Here is a 27,222-nt window from a genome sequence, read left to right as displayed (position 1 = left end):
CAAACTACGAATCTTGTTATAGATTCACAAGTGGCAACAAAATCAAGTGCGACTCCATCCATTCCGGTGTCTTTTTTTAGAACGAGCGCGACTAGAAGAAGCAAAAAGAAAAAAATCTGTCAAGGAAAGATACACTTTGTCTGAAGAAAACCTAGTGATCAATATTTCAAACTACAACTTAATGAAATTTGAAAAATTGACATTACAAAAAGGCGTGTCTTTTGTACCTCAATATAACAGTTCACTGCTAAAAGAGAAAATTAGTTTTTTCAAATTATCTCGCAAAATGAAGCTGAAAGTATTCTTCGCATCGGATCAAATTGAAGAAACACAACCAACTGAATCAGATTATTTAGAAATTAGACCAACAAGCACATTCATACCTCAGATACAAAATACAATTTTGGACTTGTTTCAGAAACAAGTACTCAACGACCTATCTAAAATAAATTTTCAGAGAAAATCTCAAACTAATTTTACTCACCGAGAACAACAAGTACTAGACCGACTTTGGAGTAATCCGGAACTGACAATAAAACCAGCCGCCAAAGGCAGAGCACTGGTCCTCATGGACACCGAGAAATATAACATGGAAATTGAGAACCAACTACACGACCAAGACACATATCTAGAAGTTTTCACAAACCCAAGAGAAGCAGTACGAGACATAATTGCATCAGTCCTAGAAGAAGCAGAAACTGAAGGCTTTATCAATCACAGGATAAAACAATTCCTTACAAATTTATATCCATTAATGCCAGTCATCTATACATTGCCTAAGATACACAAGAATCCACTGAATACACCAGGGAGACCGATTATAGCAGCAACCAACAGCCTAATAGAGCGTCTAGCCCAATATATCGACAGAGCAGTCCAACCACTAACACGGAAATTCACAACATATATCAAAGACACCAATGAATTTCTAATGAAACTATACAACATTCAATACAACGAAGAAACAAATTATCTCTTCACTATGGACGTGACAAGCCTCTACACAAACATAACACATCAAGGAGGACTTGAAGCCATGGAATGGCTGTTAAGGAACCAGAATCGTGTACAGCAGATTGTCTCTTTATCTTCAAATGACTTAAGATTGTGCTAAACAACAATTTCTTTATGTTTGAGGAAAGATACTTCGTTCACATTTCCGGCACCTCAATGGGGGCCCCAATGGCACAAATTTATGCAAACACATTTATGGCATACCTAGAAGAGCAAAATGTCATTAACAATAATAAATGGAATAAACATCTCAAATTATTTGTAAGATACACCGATGGCCTATTTGGCATTTGGGAAGGCACCCTCGAAGAACTGAATGAATTTTTCAAGTTTATGGACACATTGGCACCCAGAATCAAATTTACTTCAAAAGTTAGCAAGTCATCAATTGACTTCTTAGACGTGAGAGTCTACACAAAAGAAGGTAATCTACAGACTACAATTTTTACAGAGACAGACAGCAATAGCCTTCTACATGCAAAAAGTTTTCACCCAAGAAAAAGACTGACAATCTTGTATATGTGATGACCTATTCAAACCAGAGTAGCACAATAAAAAGAATTGTGCAGAAACATTGGAAAATTCTTACATTGGATCCAACTTTAGCAAAACTGTTTCCTACTCTGCCACTATTTGTCTACAGCAAAAGTAGGTCCATACAAGATAATCTAATTAGAGCAGATTTCTCAGCTAAAAGAACTACAAATCCAAAATACAAAGGAACAGTCGCTTGTAACAACTGCAATAATTGCAATAATTTAATCAAGGGGGAATACATTAAGCATCCCCGCAGAGGATACAAGATCAAATTACGACACACATCTACTTGCGACACCAAAACTATCATCTATGGGATTAAATGTCCGTGCAGAATTTTCTATGTCGGAATGACAACCAGAAAAGCGAAGATTCGCTGGTCCGAACATAAGTCAAACATTAGACTAAAGAATGATCGTTCACTGGTAGTCCAGAATTTTTTAAGGGAATCACATTCAAAAGCCCAAATCAGATTCATTATATTGGAACATGTAACATTGTCAAGAAGAGGAGGAAACATGACAAAATTGTTATTACACCGGGAACTGTTTTGGATTGACTGATTGAATTCTATGTACCCAACAGGAATGAACGTAGATTGGGATATGAGCTGTCATCTGTAATTGGCTGTAAGTTATACTTTATTAAAACTGGTGACCTCATCTTATGAAGATTTAATAAACACTGCGGTATTGGAGCACCCTCCAATAAACAAGGAAATGAGAAATTAATATTTTCACAATTGTGTTAACAATAACAGAAGGTATACACCAGCTTGCATTCCCTCATGAGGAGAACGATGTTATCTTAATGACCCAGAAGTTGGACTATTACAAAGAAACTTGTAATTACTGATTTTAAGTTATCTTTAGCAAAATAGTTAATTAATGAATGCTAAAACAATGTACAAATTGTCACAAACAGATTAGCAAGTGATGATTTCATTCACTGTACTAGCGCTACGATCCTAGAAAGCACTCAAAGATGGCGCCCAGAACAAACAGGAAACACAGTCCCATTAGTCACAACCGTTTGCCAGGCAACAGCGTTTTGAAGAACAACACAGTCTGCGGAGACTTGCGTCTGTTGTCAAGAAAGCACGGAGGCTGCTCTCCAACATGATGCACGGATAAGGCGTCAAAAGAAAGGAACAGAAGTTACTGAAACATCAACATTACAGTGCGCAAATGTGGGGTTTAACAAGACAAACATTTTAAGTGCCTAGACAGAGCGTGGCAAGTAAGTCAGAATGCAATTGATGCTCGGACCGAACCGTGGTTCCTTTTACAGAATGTGCATGCCATCATGCTATCTAGACAAAGACACTATGACGAAATTGTTCAAGGGTCTAATTGTTATACAAATATTAACAGATGGGACACCCATTTATGAAAATAAACAGAAGTCACTGAAAGAGAAATTAATAGAATCGAACACCAGATAACTATTTACAGAGGCAAACCATCACACAACACTAAGACCAGAACCACCGCGAAGACGGTGAGTAGATGGAATTGCATACTTTGTAAACCAAGATGTAAATACCGTGGAGTGGGACCCAGCACTTGTTGTTGAGCGACTGTGTCCCACTCATGGTACTAAAAACTGAAAATCGTGACAAATAGGAGTAAAACATGCATTTCTCTACTACGTGTTATCTTAATACACTGTGGAGCTCCAGCTAACGCAAGAGTGCACCACACTCTATTGAATCCTTTCCAGTCACAAGGGGATATTTAAAGGACACAGGTCAGTTCTTTGTTTTTTAAATAGAACTAGCAACTCAAATGAACAATACTGAACACTTCACACGAGACTGAAATCCATTTATTTTCAGAGAATTAAAACTGGAAACTGTACCTGATGAAGGGCTAGTCCCGAAACGTGTCGTACAACTTTTATGATTTCAAATTGAGAAAGATCAATGTTTATATTGAAAATGAAATGAATTTTCAGTGTTTTATGTACAAATAATTGAAAATCAAATATTGAAACTGTTCATTGAAAAATTGCAAATGAAATTGTGTTTACCTTATAATCACTTTGTAACATTTTGTTTCAAATTATTATGCACAATCTTTTTGAAAAATACATATATATATTTACATAAATACTAGTATTGTGGCATCTTTAATCAACTTAACACTATTACCGTGAACTTCCATAAGGCTAAAACTGACATAGTCAGACAAAAGTGTGCCCTGTGTTAGCCCACCTAATTCTAGGTGGCCCATTCTCCTTTTCAATCGGGCCAAACTAGGGCCAGAATACAAGGCCTTCTACATCAAGGATACTCGTATTCAGGTGTCTGGGAAGGTGAAAACTCTTGGGCTTGCATTGGAAGCTTCAATGTGAGCTGAGGCTCAGGTTCAACATTTTCACAAGAGTAACTTATACCACCTACACCTTCTTAGAGCTATGCAACCTTTCCTGGATGAAGAGAACTGGCTACGATAGCTAGGACCACCATTCAGTCCCACCTAGATTATGGAAATGCACTTATGCTTGGGGCGAGCAAGTTCTGCGTAGCTAAATGCCAGGTGATGTAAAACAACGCGGTCAGAATAATAAAAAGGAAGAAGAAAAGTGACCTTATCACCAGTGATAGAAGGGTACTTCACTAGTTGAAAGTTGAGGATTGGATTCTTTTCAAATCCCTAACTCTGGTCCATAGGTCCCCTAGGTGTCTGCATGGTAGCGCCTTATCCTACCTAAGGAGAACATTGTCCAATATGTACCCAATCGGGCCCTGAGGGCGGAGGCGCTAGGTATGATTACAATACCTGTCCATAAACGAGAAACTGGACTGGGAAGGGCTTTTCCAGTGTTGGTGGCAAAAAAGTGGAACAGCCTCCCATTATCCATATTACTGGAATCCAGTTACACAGGCTTTAGGAAGAGTCTGAAAACTTTGTTTTCAAGTGGGGGTATTTCCCCACACAGGTAGTCCTAGCTAGGTCAGATATGCTGTCTCGTACTTTTATGTTGTAAACTTTTGTGTCTATGTTTATGCGCCCAGATGCCTGCAGGCTTTCAGTGCTTTATAAGCTTATAAATATAAATATAAATACTAACATTCTCCAAACTCATATAAACACACCACATATACTAACCAACTGTCACCCTCACACTGCAAATGCAACACCTTCAGCCACACTGACACCTAGCAACAAACCCCACACCTCATCCAACAACACACACATTCCCAAAATAATCAATGCACTCCTTAACCTCTAAAACAAAGGCTACCCCTACGAACTGAAGCGCTTGCTCAACCACCAGCCCATACTACCACGAAACTAACCCAAACACAGCGACCGTTTTTTCAGAACTGAAACTACCAACACAACAGCAAAGCACTTGTGTGCTCACCCTCTCCTCCTACTAACAAACCCACAGCTCCCCCTTCTTTTTAGATCCACCAGAGCAGTTGGAGACTATGAAAATGGCAGCAGTTTGCAGTATAGATCCTATTGACATAACATAACACTGACATCAATGATTACTGTGTGTGATTTTTTGCTGACATCCGTTGCTGTTCTTGGTGCATGTGTGTTTGGGTGGTGTCATCTCTTGTGTGTTACCATCAATAGTTTTTATATGTCTGTGTGTAGGCTGCCATCTGTTTTGTGTGTTTGTGGTTGTGGGCTTCCATAGCTTGTTGTCTGTGTATGCGCTGCCATTTAATATGTTTGTGGTGTGTGTGTGTGTGTATGTGTGGGTTGCCATCCGTTGTTGGGGTATGCGTATTCGTGTGTGCTGCCATGCATTGTTATGTGTGTGTGTGTGTGTGTGTCTGCAGTCATCCATCGGCTTTATTAATTTGTGTACGTCTCTTTGCTACCACCAATATTCGTGTGTGTGCACTTCCTTGCAATAATGTTTCTGTGTGTTTTTCTGTTTTTTTGTCCACTTTGAAATCTTTAGTTGAATGAGTGCTGACATGCATGTTGTTTGTGTGTATGTGTGTGTGCACCTCACTGTACACAACGGGTTAGCTGTGGATATCTTGTGGGGAGCCATGCTGTGCTTACGCTGAGGGAGGAGAAGAGGCAGACATCCTTGAACTTTTAAGTATACGTAGAATGCTACGTTTATTTTTCTTCAGGTCCTGTTGTCCATTTGAGAGGGAAACAGGCATTTTTTTTTACCTCAGGCTGAGTTCAACAGATAGGATAACTGTTCTCATAGGCTACAGATATTTAAACTGTGTGTATTTTATTTAATTGAACTAATTACTAACTGCAGAATTCGTCTTGTATGGCACAAGCATAAAAGCGAAGCATGTAACTTGAGAAACGTTCTCTGTGATTGCATCCAAGCAGCGCGCAGCTTTGGGCTAAGTTTCAAAGCTAAATTGTGAAAGACATTAAATTCAATTAAGCAAATTAATTTACTCACATCCTTGCTTTCAAACGTACTGGCATTAGGAGCCTAATCCGGGATCACAGACATCTGTTGCAATATAATATTCTTCTGAGAACCAGCTTGCCTCTCAATTCCCAACATTTGTTTTTCAATTATTAATGTATAACTCTTGAAGCAATATTTTTGTTATTTACCCGTTCCCTTTCAAAACCGTTGTGAAGTGGCTGAAAAATACATTCATAGTACCCTCGAGCTGAAGTTGGCAGCGGGCACTGCACATTTTCAAACGTATATTAATGTTCGAAACACAACTGCTTATCACATTTCATAATGCAAATGTTCTGTTACCTTTCATTTCTATAGCGCCTACAGCCATAGTTCATGGCGTTGAAGCGCTTTGCCTGTCAGACAGGCAAAGGAGGAGTATGATAGAACATTCAGTAGTGGTAGGGAGGAGCAAAGTCGGGTAATCCATGCGTCTACTCTAAAATCTTTATCCATAAAGACTGTTCTGGTACGAGTATCTCATCCAGTCCAGGTTTTCCTGATCACTGTCATGTTTAGAATCCTACCCAGGCTTCTACATGCTCATCAGCTTCTGAGCCCACACAATTGTTATTTGAGTAGCTACTTCAAAGTAACTTTGTTAAGTATGGCCCACTTCCTGCTATTGTGTACACTTTGGTCAAGATCAAGAAAGTATTGGGTGTTACCGATGTTAGGGTGTGTACAGGGTCTAACAGGGCCATAGAATTGTTTCGGGAACCAATTAAAAAGTAGCCCACTCTTGCAAATGGCCATTCATTCCTTTTGTGACAGATTGCTTGAGTAGTAACCAAGGGGGGGAGGGGTTGATAAAATGTGATGCCAATTGTACATTTTAAAGAATATTTACTCTGTAACAAAGGTCAAAACTACTAGCCGCATAGTGATGAACCGGGACGACCGACCCAGCCCTTTAAGATGAGGTAGCAATACTTTGAGATGAATGGGGATGCAGAAGATACTCAAACATGAATAATCAAAACAACTCAGGAAGTTGGCAAAGTTGACTGTTTTAGTATCAATTATCTAAAACAGTGAGTACAACGGACATCAACGGACATCTCACAGCATGATCTCTCAAAGAAGTTCATAAAACATTATTTTTATAGCAAAAACTCATCATTGCCTACGTTAACCTACGTAATTGCTAACGTCATCCTGCGTGGCAAACTACAAAAACCTAGTGGCAAATGTGATAGGCTTAAGGGGAACATCTAGGTATACGTTCCATACTAGTATGAGAAAGCGGTAGGCTCCTTAACGTCAGGTGGCACCAGTAAGCCCACCCCTCAAACAGGTCACTATGAATGTCACTAAACACATGACGTCCATTGGTTACACAAGCTATATGGCTCTTAACTACCCGGCCCCCTTTAATTGGTTGGCACCCTGACATCTGTCAGTACCTTTCCACCCATACCAGCAGCACGCAAGGTGGACTACCAGGTCCTGGTGGGCTGGTCATAACCATAGCTTCCCACCAATTAGCATATCATCTATCATCACTTCAGCACGTCAATTAAGGCTTTGAACTCGGCCTTGGCAATGTTCTTTGCTCTGGAAAATATGAGCGAGTGGAGGCACGCTCTGTCTCCTTGCGTAGGTGTGGTTCATCATGTTTGTCCAGTTCCATCCCTCCACGTGACCTGTTGGGAACAGGTGCAAGGCAAGGCAATAATCATGATAGGGCCGTTTTTGACCCCGTGTTATGATTCTTTTTTAGTGTGACAGACACGGTTTAACTGCGGCTGCCACACTTGAATTTCCATCCCCCAAACAGGAATAGAAAGGTGGACAGTCAAAATATCTGAAACAAAACAGAGTGGTAGATTTCAAAGTGGACAAAAAAACAGAAAAACACGGCGACCATTAATTAAATAAATAAAGGGTAGTGGGTTAAAATGGGTCGGGATGGGGTTGAGATGGCCTTTTAAGGGTTCAAAAATGGGGGTTTGTGGGACGGACAACCCGCAAATTAAAAAAACAACAAAAGAAATCAGTGTTTTTCAGTATTTTTGCCACAAATGAAATTTACCACTCTGTAATTGTGGTCAGTAAGATTACATCTAACCGATAGACAGGTCTTTTAACGGCGGGAGTGTGCCGCTGACAATAATGTATGCAAGGCAGCTAGACAGTGCATCTTTGCGGTACTGTACCGCCCCTCCTGAAATGCGCAGATCACCTTTGAGAATAAGGTGACCCGCGAATTACATCAATGAGTGCAAATGAAAAAAGCACGTTATCTGCGCTTTTTTCATTTGTGCTCCTTTTCGAGAATCTGCCCCTTGATGTCTAATGTGATATCGCCGGAGGGATCATTGGTGAATGGATGGGAAAGAAATTGTATGGGATGTTATTGATGTCATCTTTGATGCTACATGTGATGCCATGAGCCGTGCATGGCAGCAGGACTTATGGTTGGTTTGGTAACCATGACTGACACATTTTATTTGGTGTATATTTTGCATCATAATTATAATGGATCGCATTTCGAATTTGGTGGTGCAGTGAAAATCTAGCAGTTAATACGTTACTGGAAAGTTTTTTGTTGGTAAAGGAATTACTGCCAGTTTTACTGCAACAGAGTAGCTACCTACAGCCAAGTGCTGGAGGTTAACTCTCTGCTCTAATGCCCAGAGCTAGAAGAAATGCCACAGGCATAGTTAGTGCCCGTATGCATGCATCTGACAACCCCATTGAGTGCTCTGAGCTCCACGAATGAGGACTAACTACACCACAGCGCCACTCTGGATCCAGCGTTGTTTTTTGCCAGGACGAGTGGCGGTATTGGTAATCGAGATGAATTTACCAGCAAATATGTAATGAAGCTCACTCTCCTTTAACGTGCTGTGTTTTCAAACAAAGTGTAAGGTGTTTTATTAATTATTAGCAAAAAGTACCCGTACTCTGCACAGGTTCTGTAGACAGACATGATAACACTCTCATCAATTGTTGAAAATCAATGATGCTGTAGGTCACTGTTCCGAGTTGCTTATCGCTTGATGTGCTTTGCACGCTGAAGTAAACTGCACTGAGAATGGACGAGTGTGGCTGGCTTACATACCCCGGACCAATTGTGGAGGGGAGGTGAGAGTTGGCATGCTGCAGCATAGTGTGACCTTCTGTGCTCTCTCCCCGCATATCGCCTCACCCTGGCGCGGTTTAGTGCGTTGCGGATATCTCAGAAATGGTGCGTGTTTTTTCCTCCCATCGATATGCTTAATATTAGCTTTGTCCGGTCGGTCCTTCTACGAACACATTGATGTTTTGCCGATTTGAGGCAACCATCTCATGTGTGAAGGGGCTGAAATCCGGGTAATGGAGTGGGGTGTCAAAATGTCATGTAGCCAGAAATGTCCGTAAGGTCCTAACAGGTAACTATGAACAATTTGGTGCAGATTGATGGAACGGTGTGGAATTGTATAAGGAACAAATTACCATATTTTCTGCTTTTTATATACATAGAGAAGATTAGAAGCAAAACCAGAGAAAAATAACCTCGTATTGTTTTTAAACAATTGAAATACTTTAACCATTTCACACCAAACTAAACAGCATGGGCTTAGTGACCCTTCCTGAGGTTCCTATAGGCCTGGCCACAAGCATAGCAAACCAACCATTAATCACTGGTGAGCATCACATGTTGCTTCCAGTCATGCCCAGCAATTATTGTTCCTCTGAATTTTCTTTGCTAAACCCCAGTTTAGGTAACCGGTACAGTGAAACGACCTGCAATGCTTTCGAGATAGCATGTGCAATGCCTTGCCGACACTGCTGGTTATTTTGCTGTGTCCAGTTCATGGCCATAATCAATTACCTTCAATTACCTTCATGCACTGGAGGTGTGGTTACAGTGTCTGCATGGTTACCGGGCTTGAACCTGGAGCATGGCCATGCCGTGCACCCACTGTACCAGCGGCATGGACCTTCTATGTCCAAGGGCAGTAACCCTGCATACCCCGTGGACGCTGTCATCTTACTAGCAGTAGCACGGGGCCTGTAGGCTGTGTGCTCTGTGCCTGGGTTTGGCCAAAGTCAATTTCTAGGCACAGCCAACCAACGCGCACCGCTCAAGGGGCATGGACACAGTGCCCCCAGTTGCAGGGCCTGTTGGCATTTTCTGTGGTGAAACCTTAGGGAGAGCAGAGCACGTGAACTTGAAGTGCTCTTATGTCATGGTCTATGGAGAAGCCGGGTAATCGCTCTACCCGGTGCACAGTGTCGACACGTGCAAGGGAGAAAACATGAATGCTTGTGCCTGGCCCTTATTAACCAATGGAGGAATTTGGATGTTTGCTCAGAGGTTGAGATGCAAAAGAGTGACTATTTAACAAAGGATTGATCTAGAACACGTTCCTTCCCAAGCATTGACGGAAAATGTAGACCCAACACAGCGTCTCGAGGGTGCCATCTTGAAGGCCAGCATGCATTCTCAGACTCTGGTTGTAGTGTGAGTAATGATCATCGAACGCTTTGTGCAAATGAGGAGAAGGTGACTTTCTGGCATCGAGCAGGGCGGCCCTCATGAAATATGCTCAAAGAATCCAACTATTTAGAAATGGCTGCACGCAATAGGAAACATGCATGGCCCCTTTGGAGGAGCTCCAGTAGGTGGACATGCTTACATGGACTACCATCTATTGCTGCAGATCACTTAAAAAAAAGAAATTAATGCCTTTTCATCGGCTTCTCACATGTAACAATAAACATTAGAAGAAGATAAAGAGCAAAAAAAGAGAAAGCAGGAAAGTATTGAAAACATTCAAATAAAATTCAGATAGCATTTTCACAGTTTCTAAGAGTACAGAAGCACAGTAAAAGTATTTTGCAAAACCAGCAAAACATGTCCATGAGAACTCATGAATCTCAATATTGAAACTTTTTATCATATATTTCCTAAAATCACACTTTCAATTCATAATTCAACCATATCTACAACAAAAAATCGAGTCGTAGCCAAGCAGTCGGTATAGGATTAAGGGGACACTTTGATTACTATTGAATATCTCAGTGTTTTGTCTTTTCTTTTTATATCTGGCAAGCGTTAGCATGTATCTTCAGCTCGCCACCATCCCCAGGGCAGGCAGCTATGCATGCTATTATTGCTGTTAGCATAGCTGCACCGCATCTGCCTCTCACACTTGTCGCATTCCTGCATGAAGTCTGGGCAGTGTTCTGTTTCACTCATGTGCTCTGTTGGGCCACGGTGAAGAAGATCCATAAGGTCTTCACTGCGCTGCGTTCATGCCATTGTCGGTTGGGGCTCGCATAAGCCGTCAGTTACCCTGGTGATTTTTTCAATGGGAGGTATACAAACAGCATCATGTGTGGGGCGTGCTATCGTGGGCTTCCTTTCTATAGCCAACCCAAAAGAGGCCCCGGAGAACATTTTCAAAGTGTCCCCATAATGCACGTTTTCAAGAAGCCCAACCCACATTTGGAAATACAATAGGTTACCACATACAATAGGCCAGAGTACCCTATAGGACAGTCCACCCCTGATCTGAGGGGGGAGGGAGTTTTATCTGGGAGGAAACAATGGGCCTCATTCCAAGTCGGGCGGTCTGGTAAAAAAGTGCCAGTATTCGCGGATATTGGCACTTTACCGGACCGCCCGACTTTGGGTTTGTCGGTTGGACACCTTGGCTTACCTCAACGCCCTACCGTCAACAAATCCCTCATAACTGGCACCGGCAGTGCTGGTTGCCGATAATCACTGCAAATCCCCTCATGGAGTTCTATGGGGATTTACTCCGTCCCTGCGGCAGTCATAATCTGGCGGCAATGCCGCTGGACCGAGTGCTGGAAACGGTAACAGTCTTTGCCGGTATCCTGGCGGGTTTACTGCCAGTATAGCGGCATGGTTGTTATGAGGCCCAATATTTGGTGCCATGACTTCAGTGGTGTGTGTGGGGTCATAAGACATGTAAGTGAGGTACACCTAAAAATGTGTGGCCTATGTAACCCAAGAACAGACACATTTTCAGTGCATCGCAACATATCTTACGCAGTAAAAGGGATCATTAAAAACAATAAACTAGATCGGTTGTAAAATAAATCTACTCCAATAAAAATATTCACATAAAAAAAGACAATCTAATCGAGATAGATCAATGCAGGTTACAAGCGCTATACAATAGCCGAGGGTGTTTGCGTAACTGCTGCAAAATGTTCTATCTTGGTAGGCTAGCTCAAGGGGTGTAAGGGTTAATGCAGATATTTCTCTATAGAAAGCTAGGCATATTGATGACTCTCCAGCAAAAACAAGAGAACACCCATCGCCTTTTTAAGCCTACCAATTGAGCTTAGAATTTGAGTATTTCTTCTGTGTTTAACATTGTCACAAAGGGAGCACCCGAAATGTCAAAGTGTCCTTTATTTTAAACAGTTTAAAGAATGTAAATTTATGGTTTTCTGTGAATTGATTCATTAAGATCGACAACAATTAGAAACCTTGATATGAAATACTAAGAAGCCGCTTACTGAAGCATGCGGTCCATACTACGTTAGACAGAAGGAAAGAGGTAGGACCTGATTTACAGAAGCCTTTTTTCATTGGGAACCCCCCTACTGCAAAACGCTTTGTAAATCGGGCCGTAAGAGGGATACGGATAAGAATCCTTCATACACATATTTATAAACCCACAAATCAAAGACGCCCTTTATTTGAATGCCAGAGAAACTCAGGCCATATGGAATGCTATGCATGGACGTCAAGGAAGTGTAGCTAGGGGGGGGCCAGCTGGCATCCCTATGAATCTCCTTGAACCCCTAGCACTGCCTCCGAGATCCCTGTCCTACTGACCCTCACATGTAGATGTCACACACTGTTCATCTGAAATAAATCCCTCCAGCTTTGCTCCATTGGGGGGGTAATGTCAATGGAAGGGGTAAAAGCCTTGAGTGAGGCTTTTAGGCCTTCCATTATCGTCACACCCTATTTTCAATAATTTGTATGGTGAAGAGGAGGGGCGGAACGCAATTTACGTTTCTGGGATCTTCCTTCCTCTCTGCCATACAGATGCTCCAGCATTTGTGCCGGCATGCATTTTCATGCCGGCAAAAATTTGGGATATCCTTATGGGTTCTACTGGCTTTATGTGCAGCATAAAGAAGACGGACCCCATAGGGATCGATTGTACATGCTGCCTGACATGAGCGTTTACAATTAAGCGCTGCCTGCCATGCGAGCATGGTAGGCAGCGTTTACTCATTTGCACGGCGGAGTGCAAATATGCAGGGCCAAAGGGGCGTGCACGCGCGTATGCCGCATTTTTGCCCTGCACATTTGCACTCAACCATGCAAATGATGAACATTTAGCGGCAGGGACCTGGCTACGTCTGAGTGCGAACGTAGCAGGTCCCTGCCATCAAATTATGAATTGTAGCAAAACAAGCTCCAAAACGTTTTATTGCTCAGAGGGGGGGTCACCCATTTGTACACATTCATGCAACTTCTTCCCTTCTGAGAATTTTTTTAAAATTTGCACTACAAAGAGCACAAAAAGTGTTACGTGTGGCAAAAATAGGTTAACACTTGTTTGCACTTTCTAGTGCAAAAAGTGTAAATGCCTTCCAGAATGAAAGCTTTCAGGAGGAATTGAAACGGGATTCCTGTGGAATCTGCTTGCTTTTAGTGGGTGTGAAAACAGGCAGATTCCATTGGAATCCATAGCTTTTCTTTCAACATGAAAATGTGATGCTGGCAGAAAAACTATTGTTTTTGGTAGGTGGAGCGTACGGTGTGGGCAGACACATATATTTCTGTGCCCCAATCCCACCTGCCAAAATTGACCAAATACCTGGAGCAAAGAAAGGTGTGTGCGGCCAGGCATTATACCTTTTCACTTGGTTTTACAATACATTTTCCTCTCTGGGAATTGGAAAATGAGGGTGTAAACAGGGTGCAAAATGTTCACTTGCCACTGGCTAGTAATATTTGACTCTTGGTGAGTAAGACACAGTGTGCTGTGAGTATGCATAGAAATGAAGTGGCAAGTGACTTTTTATGGCTGGCTAGTAGCTTGTAATTTGAAATTGTGCCCCCTGCTGTAAGTGTGTCCAGTCCCGTTCACTTTTTAAAAATGATGACTGCTTGTGTAATGGGCACCACCACCACAAGTAATTTCTGAATATATGCATGCCTGTCTATTACTTTAAGTTAACATAGCATTTTCGACAACTTCACTTGCCACGTCAGCATCAGAATGATTGCGATACAGCGAGCTGTATTCCTCTGTATACATTTTGGGTTTGCATTTGTGAATGTGAGTATATTTGTTCTTGTGCAGTGAGAGAAGGACAAACTTATACTATGATTTAGACTTTTGTTGCAGCTCCATTGCCATTTGAGCAGAGGGGAGGAGGTGACCTAGAATTAGGTTACATGAGGTGTATCTTTAAGGCTGTAAACTTATTTTATCCCTTGTCTAATCTCAAGAGGAATCCTTTTTCTAATTAAGAACAAGTTGTGAAATTAATTACTGGTTTATTGCTGGCCACAAACAATAGAGTCCATAGCAATTCTGCTTGATCTACTAAAATATCAGACACGTAAAAACCAGGTGTTTCCATGACTCCTCTTCAACCTTACACCTTACACAGACGACAACCTCCTTTTCACGCACCAGCCCTTTCAGATGGCCACTAACATCCAGGGTATTCAAGATGTTGAACCTAAATCAGAGGTACGTCTTTCTGACCCAATGATCCGGAAACAAGGATAGATATCCTGGTAATTTGAATTTGCTGATTCTCTGGTTTACATATTTATAATGATTATATATTTTATACTCTCGTATTTTCTCGCATTGATCACACCAATCCCAAAATTTTACTTTGTTTTTTATCGAATTAGGATTGGCTATCAGATCTTCACATGTGATACCTATGTTTTTCAAAGTTTTTAAGCATTCGGAATACAGTTTATTCAAGATTTCTAATGTGCCAGTTCAGCAGATATTTCTCAAATCCTCGTACAACAGGATTTAGTTTTTTCGTTAAATTGCATTTAGTTTCTTGTAAGTAAACAGCAATTGAGTCTAGTGATTGTAATCCTAACTCAATCCAGACACGCACTATTGGCAAAGATCTAGGGAGCCTCAATCATCACTTTCATATAAAGCCAACTATCCTGTCTAGGGAATATTTTCTAGGCAAATTCAGCACCTCAAGGCCATATTGTAGCATTGGGATCATTTTACCCATATAGTAATTTATAAGAGGACATAATGTAAAAGTGCAGTACTTTAAGTATATCTTTCGCATTTGGGCAGCAAATGGACTAGTTTATCATTCAATCTTTCAATAATCAAGCCAGGTTTTCTAGTTGAATAAAATTGAAAACCTAGGTTGACGATATGATCTATGATGCCCATAGAGATATTACTCAGATACCACTTATATTTGCATCTAATTTTCCCCACGCTACAGGTCATGACCGATGATTTAGCCACATTTATTTTTAGACTGTTATTATTTATATGATGTTCCAATGCGGCTAAAGACCTTGAAAGCCCCATGGGAGTCCTATCAAAAATCATTATGTTGTCAGCAAATACTAGTACTCTTACTGTGAGGTTACCAATTTTGGCAGTGATGATCATAACTTTCTAGCGAATCAAAACAAATCCCATGGGTACAGGTTGAACAGACCTGGCGCTAATACGCACCCCTGCCTCAACCCCAGTGTAGTTCCGATCTCACTGGTAAAATTGCCAGACATATTTACTCTCACTTGAATCGGAGTGTGTTTGTGAAGGGTAATCAGAATATTAAGAAAACCCTCTGGGATACCCCATTGATAAAGTGTATTCCACAGTAAGGACCGGTCCGCCTAATCAAGTGCTGAAGTTAGATCAATTCCATGTCATATATAAGGTTTAACCTGTGTTTTCAAATGCTTTTTGTTGAAGTAGACTTACTATAAGCCCATTTAAAGTGCATCCCAAGGCTGATTTAAACCCAGTCTTATATGTTGGTATTATATTTGCCTGATTTGCCCATTTATCAAGATGGCGAGTGACCAAAGTAGCGCAAATTTTACTACAAGAATCCAGCAGAGCTATCGAACGATAGTTCTGTGGATCTGCCGTGGATCTGCCTTGTGGTCTTACTGCTAAATAGGAACTATATAGCTCTGATAGCATGAACGCAGAAGCAGCCGAGTATCAATGATTTCCACAAAGGCACCATGCAAAATGGATGACCACAACTTTGGATTTGGTTTCAGGGACAGAATACTCAGACCATCTGGCCCCACCGCTCTAGTTTCCTTTGCTTTAATAATCAGACTGTCTATCTCTTTGAGCCCAAATAGTTTTTCCCAAAGAGGCCATTCCATCGCATGTGTTTGTATTACATTTCTCTTTATAAAACAAACACTGTACATCTTCAGGAATACTGTTTATCCCTACCTTTATACTGAGTTTCAACCGAACTATTTACCATTCGCCAACATTTTTTAGTATTGTTTGCAATCACAGTTTGGACCATTTTAGAGCTGCCTTTATGATTTAACTCCAATCTATAGAATCGTCATCCAAGTTTTATAACATTGTTTCAACTTTCTTTTACCTTCTATACATTCTGAATGGCTTTCCCCTACAGATAGACTTCAAGGATCGAATAATTTGTTTGAGTTATTTACTTATATTCTTTTGGAAAGTACAATCTACAGCAATATTTCTCAAAGTGCTTTCAGGAGCTGAAAAATAGTCTCTTCCTACTGCCACAGCATTTGAGCCATTGTTTTAAGCGGCAATTTGATCTTTGTTCCTATACTTCCACATTAAGTTGCCCGAGTACCCCTGGCAGTTCATTGATCACAACTATGTATGTAATTATGAAAAAGTATCAAAAAGGTCAGCTGTGCAAATGAACATCCAGCCGAATATTTATGCACTATTGTTCTTGAATGACTCGTTGAATTTTAGGGACAATTTAAGGGATTCACTGTGTGCCGCATATACAGCCTTAGGTCCTTGACATTAAATAGGAATTGCTTGTTTGCTTATTTTTCAACACTGGCTACTGTCGATCATTAACAAAAATACAGGCACAAAATGTTCACAAAACCGTGATAGCAATTTCAAGAATTTGGGCTAGTGATTACTGGCTCCTTTCCTCTGAATTGGTTACCAAATGTGCGGCAGTGTGACATACTACCATGTACGTTGTCTGACCATTACCCTATAATGTTGTCTATTGTTTTAGACTCCTTCTCGTCCCATGTGGAGGCTGTCGCCATCCATGTTGGTAGACCCTGGTCTGGTGGCTTCCCTTCAGGATATAATAGATCATTTTTCCACAATCCTTACTGGATCTGTGCCCCTACACTTCACTCTGTGGGAAACGTTTAAGGTATGGATACAGGCAGAGTTATTATCAGGCTCTGCTGGGACGCTTAAGTCCATTAGGGCTGAAATGTGTGATGTGGAAAGACAGCCGAGATGTCTGGAAAATGGATGTTGAATGACGAAGGATAGAACATTGCTGGGTGTGAGAAAGTGCAATGCGATGACATTTCAGGAACTGGCAGACAGAGAAGTGATGTATATAGCTAAACCAGTGAGGGCCTGGAAATATGCCGAGGCAGACAGACCAGGTAGGTCTTTTGCTAGGGCGATCAGAGTGGAGAGTACTGCACACTCTAGCACAGGTATTCTGGGCCCGTCAGGGTAGGTGGTCGTCACCTACAAAGATATAAATACAGTATTTAAAGATTACTACTCTACGCTATAGGCCAATGCTGATATGTGCTCGAAATCAAGCCTAGAGGAATATTTAAATAGTATAACCCTTCCGGAACTTGCTCAATAGGTTAGATATGACCTTGATCAACCTGTGACAGTTGAGGAAGTGGGTGATGCTATGTCATCATTGGTATCTGGCAAAGCGCCTGAGATGGACGGTCTCTGGGGCGAATTATATAAGGAATGTAAATTAATCCTCACCGCGAAACTGCTTCAATCATGGGAAGAGTCGTTAGAACTTGGGGATTTACCGACATCTCTTAGGGAGGCCATCATCACTGTATTGTTAATGATTAATAAGCCCCAAAATGAAGTTGCTTCATACAGGCCACCTTCCTTAATCAATGTGGATATGAAAGTGTTCGCTAACATACTGGGCATTCGTCTTTTACTGCACATGGCCTTGCTGGTACACCCCGACCAATCAGGATTCATCCCTAGTCGATCGACGGTGCTGAATCTCAAGGGACTGTTCTGTACCTTATCTCAAATCAAGCCGAATGCCAAGGCAGGTGCGGACTCCCTCGATGCTGATAAAGCTTTTGATTCAGTGTTGTGAATGTATCTCTTTAAAGTCTTGATGTGATTTCAATTTGGTTATTATTTCAATTGCTTGAGACTAATGTACTTCCGCCCCAGAGCTAGAATTTGCAACAAAACAATATACCACAGTATCTGCAATTGGGAAGGGTAACCCGTCAAGGGTTCCCGCTATCCCCACTCTTGGCTCTCACCATAGCACCATTGGCGGCACATATAAGAGCAATACACGGTCACGGGGCATCCGCATGACTGGACAGCCTCAAGTGATTTAATTACAAGCAGATGATACACTCTTTCATGTTCATGACCCAGAGACTAATCTGAGTCCCATTATGGATACAGTACGTGTCCATCGGATACTCCGGCTATAGAGTGAATAGATCCAAATCTATTAATCTATAGATCTTTATAATAAATCCAAATCAAACCCCCCTCCCAATCTGGCTCCCGCCCTAAACACTCTCCTGAAACTGCTCTTACCTACATCCTTAACTCCCTCCTCTCTGCTCGACACTCTAAGCAATCCTCAGTCCTCATTCTTCTTGACCTCTCTGCTGCTTATGACACTGTCAATCACCCCCTTCTTCTTAACACTCTTTCTTCCTTTGACACTCTTTCTTCCTTTGGATTCACTGGCTCTGTTCTTAACTGGCTATCCTTGTACCTCTCCTCCTGCTCTTTCACTGTTTCCTGGGGTGGCTGGTCCTCTCCATCCCAACCTCTTGAGTACGGTGTACCTCAAGGATCAGTGCTTGGACCTTTCCTTTTCTCACTTTACACCTCCCTCCTTCCCCCTGTTATCCCCTCGTTTGGCATGTCCCACCATTTCTATGCCGACGACACTCAGCTCTTCCTTTCCTTCTCTTCCTTCTCACCCGACCTCCACCTGAAACTCTCTTCCTGCCTTACTGCCATAAACACCTGGATGTCTTCCCGCATTCTCTACCTTAACACTGACAAGACTGAAGTCATCTTTTTCCCCTCCAACTCTCTTTCCCCTCCCTCCCCTCCTTTCATTCACTTCCCTCCAACTAATCTCCCTATCTCTCTCCACGGTCATAACCTAGGCATTCACTTTGACTCCTCTCTCTCTTTCTCCCACCATATCTCTCTCACTTCTCGTGCCTGTCGCTACCACCTCTTCAATATTTGCAAAATCCACCCCTCTCTCACCTTTCATGCTACTAAACTTCTAATCTCCTCTCTTATCTTCTCTCGCCTCTTCTACTGCTCCTCCTAACTCTTTGGTCTACCTACTTCTCATCTCGCCCCTCTCAAGTCTATCTACCACACTGCTATCCGTACCCTCTATCTCCTTACCTCCCGCGACTCCATCTCGGCTTCCCTCTCCTCCCTTGGCTGGCTTTCATTTCCCTTTCAACTTAAATTTCACTTTCTCTGCCTTGTCTTCAAATCTCTCCATGGGCTTGCTCACCCCTACCTCTCCTCCCTCCTCTCTTTCTACACTCCCTCCCGCTCCCTTCATTCAGCTGTCCACTTCCTTCTCACTGTACCTCCGTCCCCTTGTGCCCTCTCCCATTTCCGCTCCTTCCAGCTCCTAGCTCCCCTGCACTGGAACTCCCTACCTCTCTCAATCTGTTCTATTCCTACTTTCTCCTCATTTCACACCTCCCTTAAATCTCTCCTTCTCCACCCCCGCCTTGAAACTCCCTCCCCTTCTTGCTTCCCCTCCCTTCTTTCTGCTTCCCTTGATTTCCTCCCTCCACTCCCTAACTACCCCACTCTCGCCCTTGCCCCTCTCTCCTCCTTCTCCTCCCCACCTCTCCTTCCCCCTCACATTCCCACTGCTCTTCTCTCCCTATTCCCTTCAGTTTGATTGCTCTTCTTGCTGGTTTGTTGATTGATTCATAACTGTAATTTGCTTCTACCGTTATATTGTTTTATGTTTTATGTAGCAAGTTGTTCAATTGTGCAGCGTTTTGGTGTAAAGCGCTATATAAACAAATAAATGCAAATACAAATCTGAGCTATTTCCCCTCACTGATGCCATGAATCCACCAATGGATTTGATGGGCTTCAGATGGCTTCCATTTAGGTTTGGGTATATTTGAATAATGTTCTCCAGACCGCAGCAATCACTTTATTCTGATAATCATGCAGGATAGTTGCAGTTATTTGTCACCAAACTGCTGGCTTTCCTTTAGCACTATATGGGCGCTTTCCTTTCTGAAAATGATTGTACCTCCCTAAATTACTATATTATTTTTGCAATGTTGCATTTGGCTGTGGTGGGGGTTCTTTAAACAATTGAGATAATTAGCACTGGGGTTCCTCTGGGGGAATCAGGGTCGGAATGGCCCCTCGGCCTTTCGACCCGTGGCCTGGCCGAAATCGTCCCTGGGGAGTGGGGACCGGTTTCTGGCCAGGCCTGGGCTGGTTTGACAAAAAGAAAATAGATTTTTTTTTTCTCCAAAAAGCCTTTCATCCTTCTTAGGTCGATAAATGAGTACCAACACAGGTTGGGTGATATTGTATGTATATTTGTTCTATAAAAAAGAGCTTAAGCGTAAGTGCTATACAATAACATATTATCATTTGGTCTTGGACGTCTGCTTGGATTCACAGTAATTTTACAACATGGATCTATACACACAGATATTAATGATACATATGTGATCGATTCTTGTATGAAATCTATATCACATTAGTGAAATCATAACCATTTTTTTCGTAGTGTACTTAGGAACAATGCCATTTGATGCCACTTCCTGTTTTTTCAAGGAGTGAAAGGTCGTTGTTCATCGCTTCCCAGGATATCACTTTGGGGTGGGGCCAAATGACATTGTTTCCACTGATGTCATCAGAGGTCAAGGGTCGTGAGGCAAGGGGTGGGCCACTTTTTTGAGGCGAGGGTTGGGCCACTTTTTTTTGGGTGACCGGGCCTATTTCTTGTCCCAGTCGGACCCTGGGGGGGAATGGAACAGCTAGGATTAGCTGGGAGCAACTTGTAGAACCTTATGAACATGGAGGGTTGGCGGCACCAGATTTTAAACTTTACTAGCTTGTAGCGCAGGCACACTTTGCAGGGTGCTGGTATTCGTCAGTGCTGAAAGGGGTTCATCTGACCCTAGACAAATATGGGGCTGCACCTACAAATATTAAATCGGTAATATTTAGTGACAGATACGTTGACTCCTGATCTTTTGAGCCGGTGCGCACTACTAGGAATGCTTGGGCAAGAATATTCCGTAGACTAAATCTTATAACAGTTTACAACAGAAAGATTAAATTATGGAATTACCCAGGTCAGTATGCAGTCTTTATAACGAAAATGTTATAAAGAATGAACATATATCGAATCTTGTAAAACAAAACATTTCATGAAGAATGCAGTTTGGGGTGGGGTAAAGAGTTAAATCTTGTGGGGAAACGATTGGGTGGGTTTTTAGGGGTGTGAAATGGGTGTTTCGGGCGACCCATCCAAAAAAAAGAAAGAAAGAAATTGTTATATTTTTCGTTATAAAGGTTTTGTTATAAGTGCATTCTTCATAAAAGGTGTTGCTATAAAGACATGTAACCACCCAGGTCCCCCTCCTACGTATGATGCTGAAGTACAGAAATCATGGGATGGGGATGAGCCAATGATGCAGCCGATCTATTCCCTGAAGCTCGATTTGTGACACTGGATACATTTAAGACTACAATGGGTGGCAATTCTATAAAGATATTGCAATACTATCATATTAGGAAAGCCGCCCGCTGCTTGTGCCCATCCTTCCCACAAGAACCTGAAACACATGAATGCATTACTGCGAACAGTGAAGGAGGACATAATAGACGTATAATCTCGAAACATTATAGCGAAAAACAGGGCACGTCTGAAATGGGAGCGGGATCTAGACGCTGCATTCACAGACGTACAGTGGAAGAGATGTTGCGTGTTGACCAAAGAAGTGTCTATGCACGATGGCTAGCGGCTATCAGTTGATACAGTTTAAGATACTTAATCAATCGTACTATACACCAGCCAGAATAGCAAAACCATTCCCCCAATGTAGATGATGCATGTATGAAATGTGGTATGCCTCCAGCAAACACAGTCCGTATGTTGTAGTCCTGTACGCATATTACCCAATGCTGGCAAAGCATGGCCGAAACATTGAGGGATATTATGGATGTTCCCCCTACTATTTCCATTCTAAAATATCTGTTAGAGGATATTGGTAAAGTGTCAAAGATTTTGTGGTAGCAGTTTTCATGGACCAGTGACAGAAGAATGCACTCCACCTCAAAATGCACAGCCTAAAACTAAACATTTATTATCAAATCCTTTCATTATGGGGTTGTTGGTTTAATTATTCAGATTGCAGTGACACCATGGCACAGATGATTAATACAAAATGCATTTATTTTCCGTATTTGCTTAAGAACTATTGAAATGTATGTCTTACAGTGATTCAAAAATGAAACATTATTTTTCAAATTGGATAGTATTGTAATGCACATGTTTTTTTCCAGGTCCCGCAGAGGATAGAAGAGCAGAAGGACGCCCCTGAAGAGACCAGGTCAGGGATTCCCGGGACCTGGGGTAACTGGGGTCCCTGGTCCGCCTGTTCTAGAAGTTGCAGTGGCGGGGTCATGGAACAAACCCGGCCATGCCTCTCGGCCTACCTCCAAGAAAGAAGCAGCCCCCGGCCTGCCCATCCGTACCCAGATGCAGACAGATCTCTCCCCAATCCACACGTGCGTCAACGGGAGGACCTGCACAAGCCCTACGCCGGGCCCATCCTCTCAGCCATTCGTTCGTCTGTCCCGCTGCACATAAGGGATGACCCGCTGAAGGCCAGCTTGCAGGCTTCCGTTTCAGAGGCTAGAAACGGCAGCCATTTTGGCAGAGGATCGCAAAGAGGCAGCCGGCATTCTCAGACTGAGGGTCACGTCCCAAGGTCAGACAGGAGGTATGGTACATTTTCATTTGTTCAATTGTCCGGCCTGGCCATTAACCTCTTAAGTCATGGTGGTATATTAGTCCTAATGTGCATTGGAAATAATTGAGGTCACTTTGCGCCAGGATACACACTGGTTATGGAATGTAAATACCCAACAATAAACATCACAGGTTTGTAGTAAATGGCTTAGAAGCCATGTTGCAATAGCAAGTAATTATATCCTTCACGTCAGTCTGACTACAAAAAGAGTGTTCTGTTACTGTTAGCCAAAGATCTGGCATGAACCGAAGGCCTATTTTTCCCTTGTGAATGAATGTAAGATATTCAGAAACAGGATCCTATTTCTGATCATTTTGTGTAGATATTTGTGCGATTTTATATCTCCTGCGTCACCCTTATTTTGTTCCGTAACAAAGGTTAACAGGAAATGTATGGAATTGGGTGTGAGAGTCAGGATGCAAAAGAAAAGCAAAATTGTAAAATCAAATCTGGTGTTTTCTTTTGCTAGCGGTAAAAGGTTATTAATGATACTTTGCATGGCAACCAAGTCCATCCCAGGGAACAGTGACATATGCACTACAAAAGGTAATAGAACTCACATGTTACAACCCAGTGTACAGTATCCCAATGTCATCTACTGGTGAAGGATTTGCACGTGTTACTGTTCAATTAATGATTCCACGACTATGGTACGGTATATACATTATTTTCGAATTGCTCAAACACCTCTGTCAATAATATTTTGCTCGTTTGTCAAGATGGGGTCAGTGTGACTTTAAATGCAACTTTAGTGGAGCCAATGTGCAATGATTGTCAGTCTCCAGATGTGTGGGCTATCACTCCCATGATCATTCACACTCGACTTTGCTGGATAGCGCTGATGGGAGATGTAGTTCAAAACACCGGGAGAGCCAGAGATTGCAGACCGTTGCATAGCTCAATAGGTACAGAGAAGCAGAGTTGTCTTCTCCGCCTTACCCTTGTGGATCTTTAAATGGGCATGTCATTGCATTAAGTGTGCTTGCCTGTGTACTGATCCTTCTTTTTCTTTTGTGTTCATTTATAGGGCACCAGCCTCAATGCACAGAATGCTCCATGGCTCCAGTGCTGGTGGGTGGGGGAACAAGGGGACAGACTAATCAAAGCTCATTCCCGGCATTTGGGATAGTCAACTCCCATAAGAGCAGTGCAATGTCAAGCAAAACATTGCATAAATGACGTCACGGTATAGGGGCAAGCAGCCAAGCAGTCTGAAATGACTGCAATGACTCACCCAAGATCGAGGTGAGTGAGCAGAGAGAAAGGGGGAGGGGGAACAGCCCCATATCGAAACCTCACACCTGATCCTCGGTCACACCATTGGTCAGCATGGTGAGCCAATAGCATTGTTGTTAGCGGATGGCACGACTGTGTGTAGCTTTGTTCCGGTACACACTCAGGTAAGGGTGTAATAAAGTGGGTTTAGAAGGCCCAACTGTGTGTATCTTTTTAAACACGTCACATATGTGTTCTTTTAGTTGTATTTGCAGTTTTAGTGCAGTGTATTTGCAGAGACTCTCTTCTCTGCTATCCCTATTAGATAGGCAGAGCACCAGCGAGGTGCAGGGACAGTACTGGCAATGGAGCCTTCCTTGAGGGACATTTCGAGTTTAGCATTAGAACTGTGTCTTGAATGAAGTATTATCCATCCCTTTTGTGATATTATGCCTAGTGTTAGACCACAAGGAAACATGTCGTATGTTGGAATAGAACCTCAATTTGGCAATCTTTACACACCGTATTCAGTCTGAAGTCTAATGAGAATTTGCACACCAGGGGCAAGCGTGGCACTTTGTATAGAAGAAAGAAAGATGAAGTTGTCAGGAAAGGGATACTGTCCGGAGGCTTTATACTACAACCATTTCTCACCGGAAAGATACAGCATATCTTATGTTATCCGGCATTTGTACTGTGCCCTTCAACACCCTAGTGGTCTTTCGGTGCCTACACATTGTCTGAAAATTGGCATACTGTGACCTTGCCCGGGTGTTGTCAGATCCTGAACCTTCGGAGAAACAAAAATGGAGTTAGAGATGGAACAGGTAGTAAGACGATGGACATGGACCATGGGAGAGCACCATCTATCGCCCTTGACCAGCCTGGTAGGGCTGATGGGAGTCATCATTTAACACATCTAGAGAGACAAAGGCATACTAGTTCAGATATTGTATAAGCCCCTTGACCAAACACTGCACATTTGCCTTTGCATGCCTCAGTGGCATAAAGCAGGCAGGTCCGTAGGTAGCAATTGTAATTACATTTGAAGGCAACATTGTTAATTTGAGGCAAACCTGAGGGTACACGAGTGTGTCTCTGATAGCTAAAGGCAAGGAATTCCAGAAGGCGGGTGCCAAGGCCCGGAATTATCTACCCAGACCTCCGGCCCTTTTTAGTCTTATTCACTACAGTAGGGTGGGAGCAGATGATACCTCAGTGCACAAATATTTGCAGCAATAACAGCTACATTTGTTTAAGGAGACATGAAGTATCACACTAGGTTCTTGCATTACTTCAGTCTTACTCTTGGTTGATGGTGAGGACACTGATTTATAAAATATAATGGGTTACATGTACCCCGATGGGGTCCACAAAGAGGGATAACAGAATTCTTTGCTTAAAAAAGTTTTTCATGTAAGCGCACAAAGGCTTGTTCCTGGTTGAAACGCCAATAGAAGCTGTCAGGATAGTCTCTTCTCAACAGTTCCACAGTGTGAAGGGTTTTCCTATGAAGCTCACAGGATTTCGGGGTACGTCCCCATCACTTACAGTCTCAAGGGCACTCTACCTGAACTTCTTCCCACTGGTTTCTAATTGTTGATGGGATTCCCTCACCTCTGGTTCAACTTGCAGTTTCAGTACTCACTGCTGACTCTCTCCCAAGAGCTGTATATGATAGAATTTCCCTTCGGCTTTAAACAGAGCCAACTAGGTTTCCGTCTCCGGTTTCCGCAGGTGAGTTTAAAAGGGAGCTGCCACATGCCTCCCCTAGTGTCATCGCCTCCCTCTTCAACACCACTCTTAATGTAGACCCGCTCCTCCCCAATGCCACGCCGAAGGCTTATTCCTCTCCCACTGTGAGCTTAACTACTTCAGATCGTAGTCTCGCCGCTACCCCCAGCCTTGGTGTGAAAGTGTCCTCCCGTAGCTTCCTTTTCTTGCTCGTGATAATCTTGCTAGCCTCCTGACACCGACCTCCAGCCGCCTCACCTTGCCTCCTCCTGATACCCCCAAACACACTCCTCCTCTTGATGTTTCCAACCAAACTGATTGTGCAGTTTCCAATCCACCTCCTCCTGATCTCCCCAATCAACTTCCTTCAGACAAATCTGCCTATGTTGTCTCTACCCCCCGCGCCCCTTCTCCATTATACCTCGAGACCCATTCCTCGTTCTACAACTGGTTCCAAACTCCGGCCACCACACTACCTGATGAAACTCTGGGCTTAAATAGCCTTCTCACCCCCTCCCCTGGAGTTATGCTTTATGTGAGGGTGTACACCTGTGGATGAGAACGAGGGAAGGGTAGTAACTGACTGTATGTAACTGATTCACCTGAGTTCCCTTTTGGAGCTTTGTGGCCGGGCTAAGCCTTTAAAATTTGGTATGCCATTTTGGCATTCGCTAATGGTGGGTTTCTGTTGCTCTAGGCTAACTAGAGTATTCCATGTGTTTGCCAGTGAGCGGGAGTCTGAGCTTGCACTCCGCTCGAGAGTCAAGTGATGTGCGAAAAGTTAAAGCATTTTGAATGAGACGCCATTTCCCTGCCTGCATCTGTTTCTAATTTGGATGTACCGCGCGGTTGTTATAGGAGAGCGTGGCATGCTTATGTTTGAGCTCGTTCAGTGTGAGAAACTCTGATGTGCTTCTAGTGTCTGAACAGACGCTCTGAGCAAGTGCCACAGACGTGATGTGCCGCTGATGTTTGAGTGGACTCGTGAAGAGAGTGCCCGGAGAACATTGGGCGTGCCTGTGATGTCTCTATGGGTGTTTACTACTGCTAGAAAGGATTTC

General features: G+C 42.6%; 1 protein-coding gene across 1 annotated transcript in view; it reads left to right on the top strand.

Annotated features, from left to right (window-relative positions):
- The window catches only part of THSD4 (thrombospondin type 1 domain containing 4), a 1,773,455-nt gene that overhangs the window by 347,463 nt on the left and 1,398,770 nt on the right, over nt 1-27,222 (top strand). Inside the window, exon 4 of the mRNA XM_069624755.1 lies at nt 22,743-23,182. Coding sequence (XP_069480856.1) covers nt 22,743-23,182 — 440 coding nt within the window. The remainder of the gene's footprint in view (nt 1-22,742; nt 23,183-27,222) is intronic.

The sequence above is a fragment of the Ambystoma mexicanum genome, chromosome 11, assembly GCF_040938575.1.
Source record: "Ambystoma mexicanum isolate Mex_15411 chromosome 11, UKY_AmexF1_1, whole genome shotgun sequence".
Classification (NCBI taxonomy): Eukaryota; Metazoa; Chordata; class Amphibia; order Caudata; family Ambystomatidae; genus Ambystoma; species Ambystoma mexicanum.
This window is presented reverse-complemented; position numbering and strand designations above follow the sequence as displayed.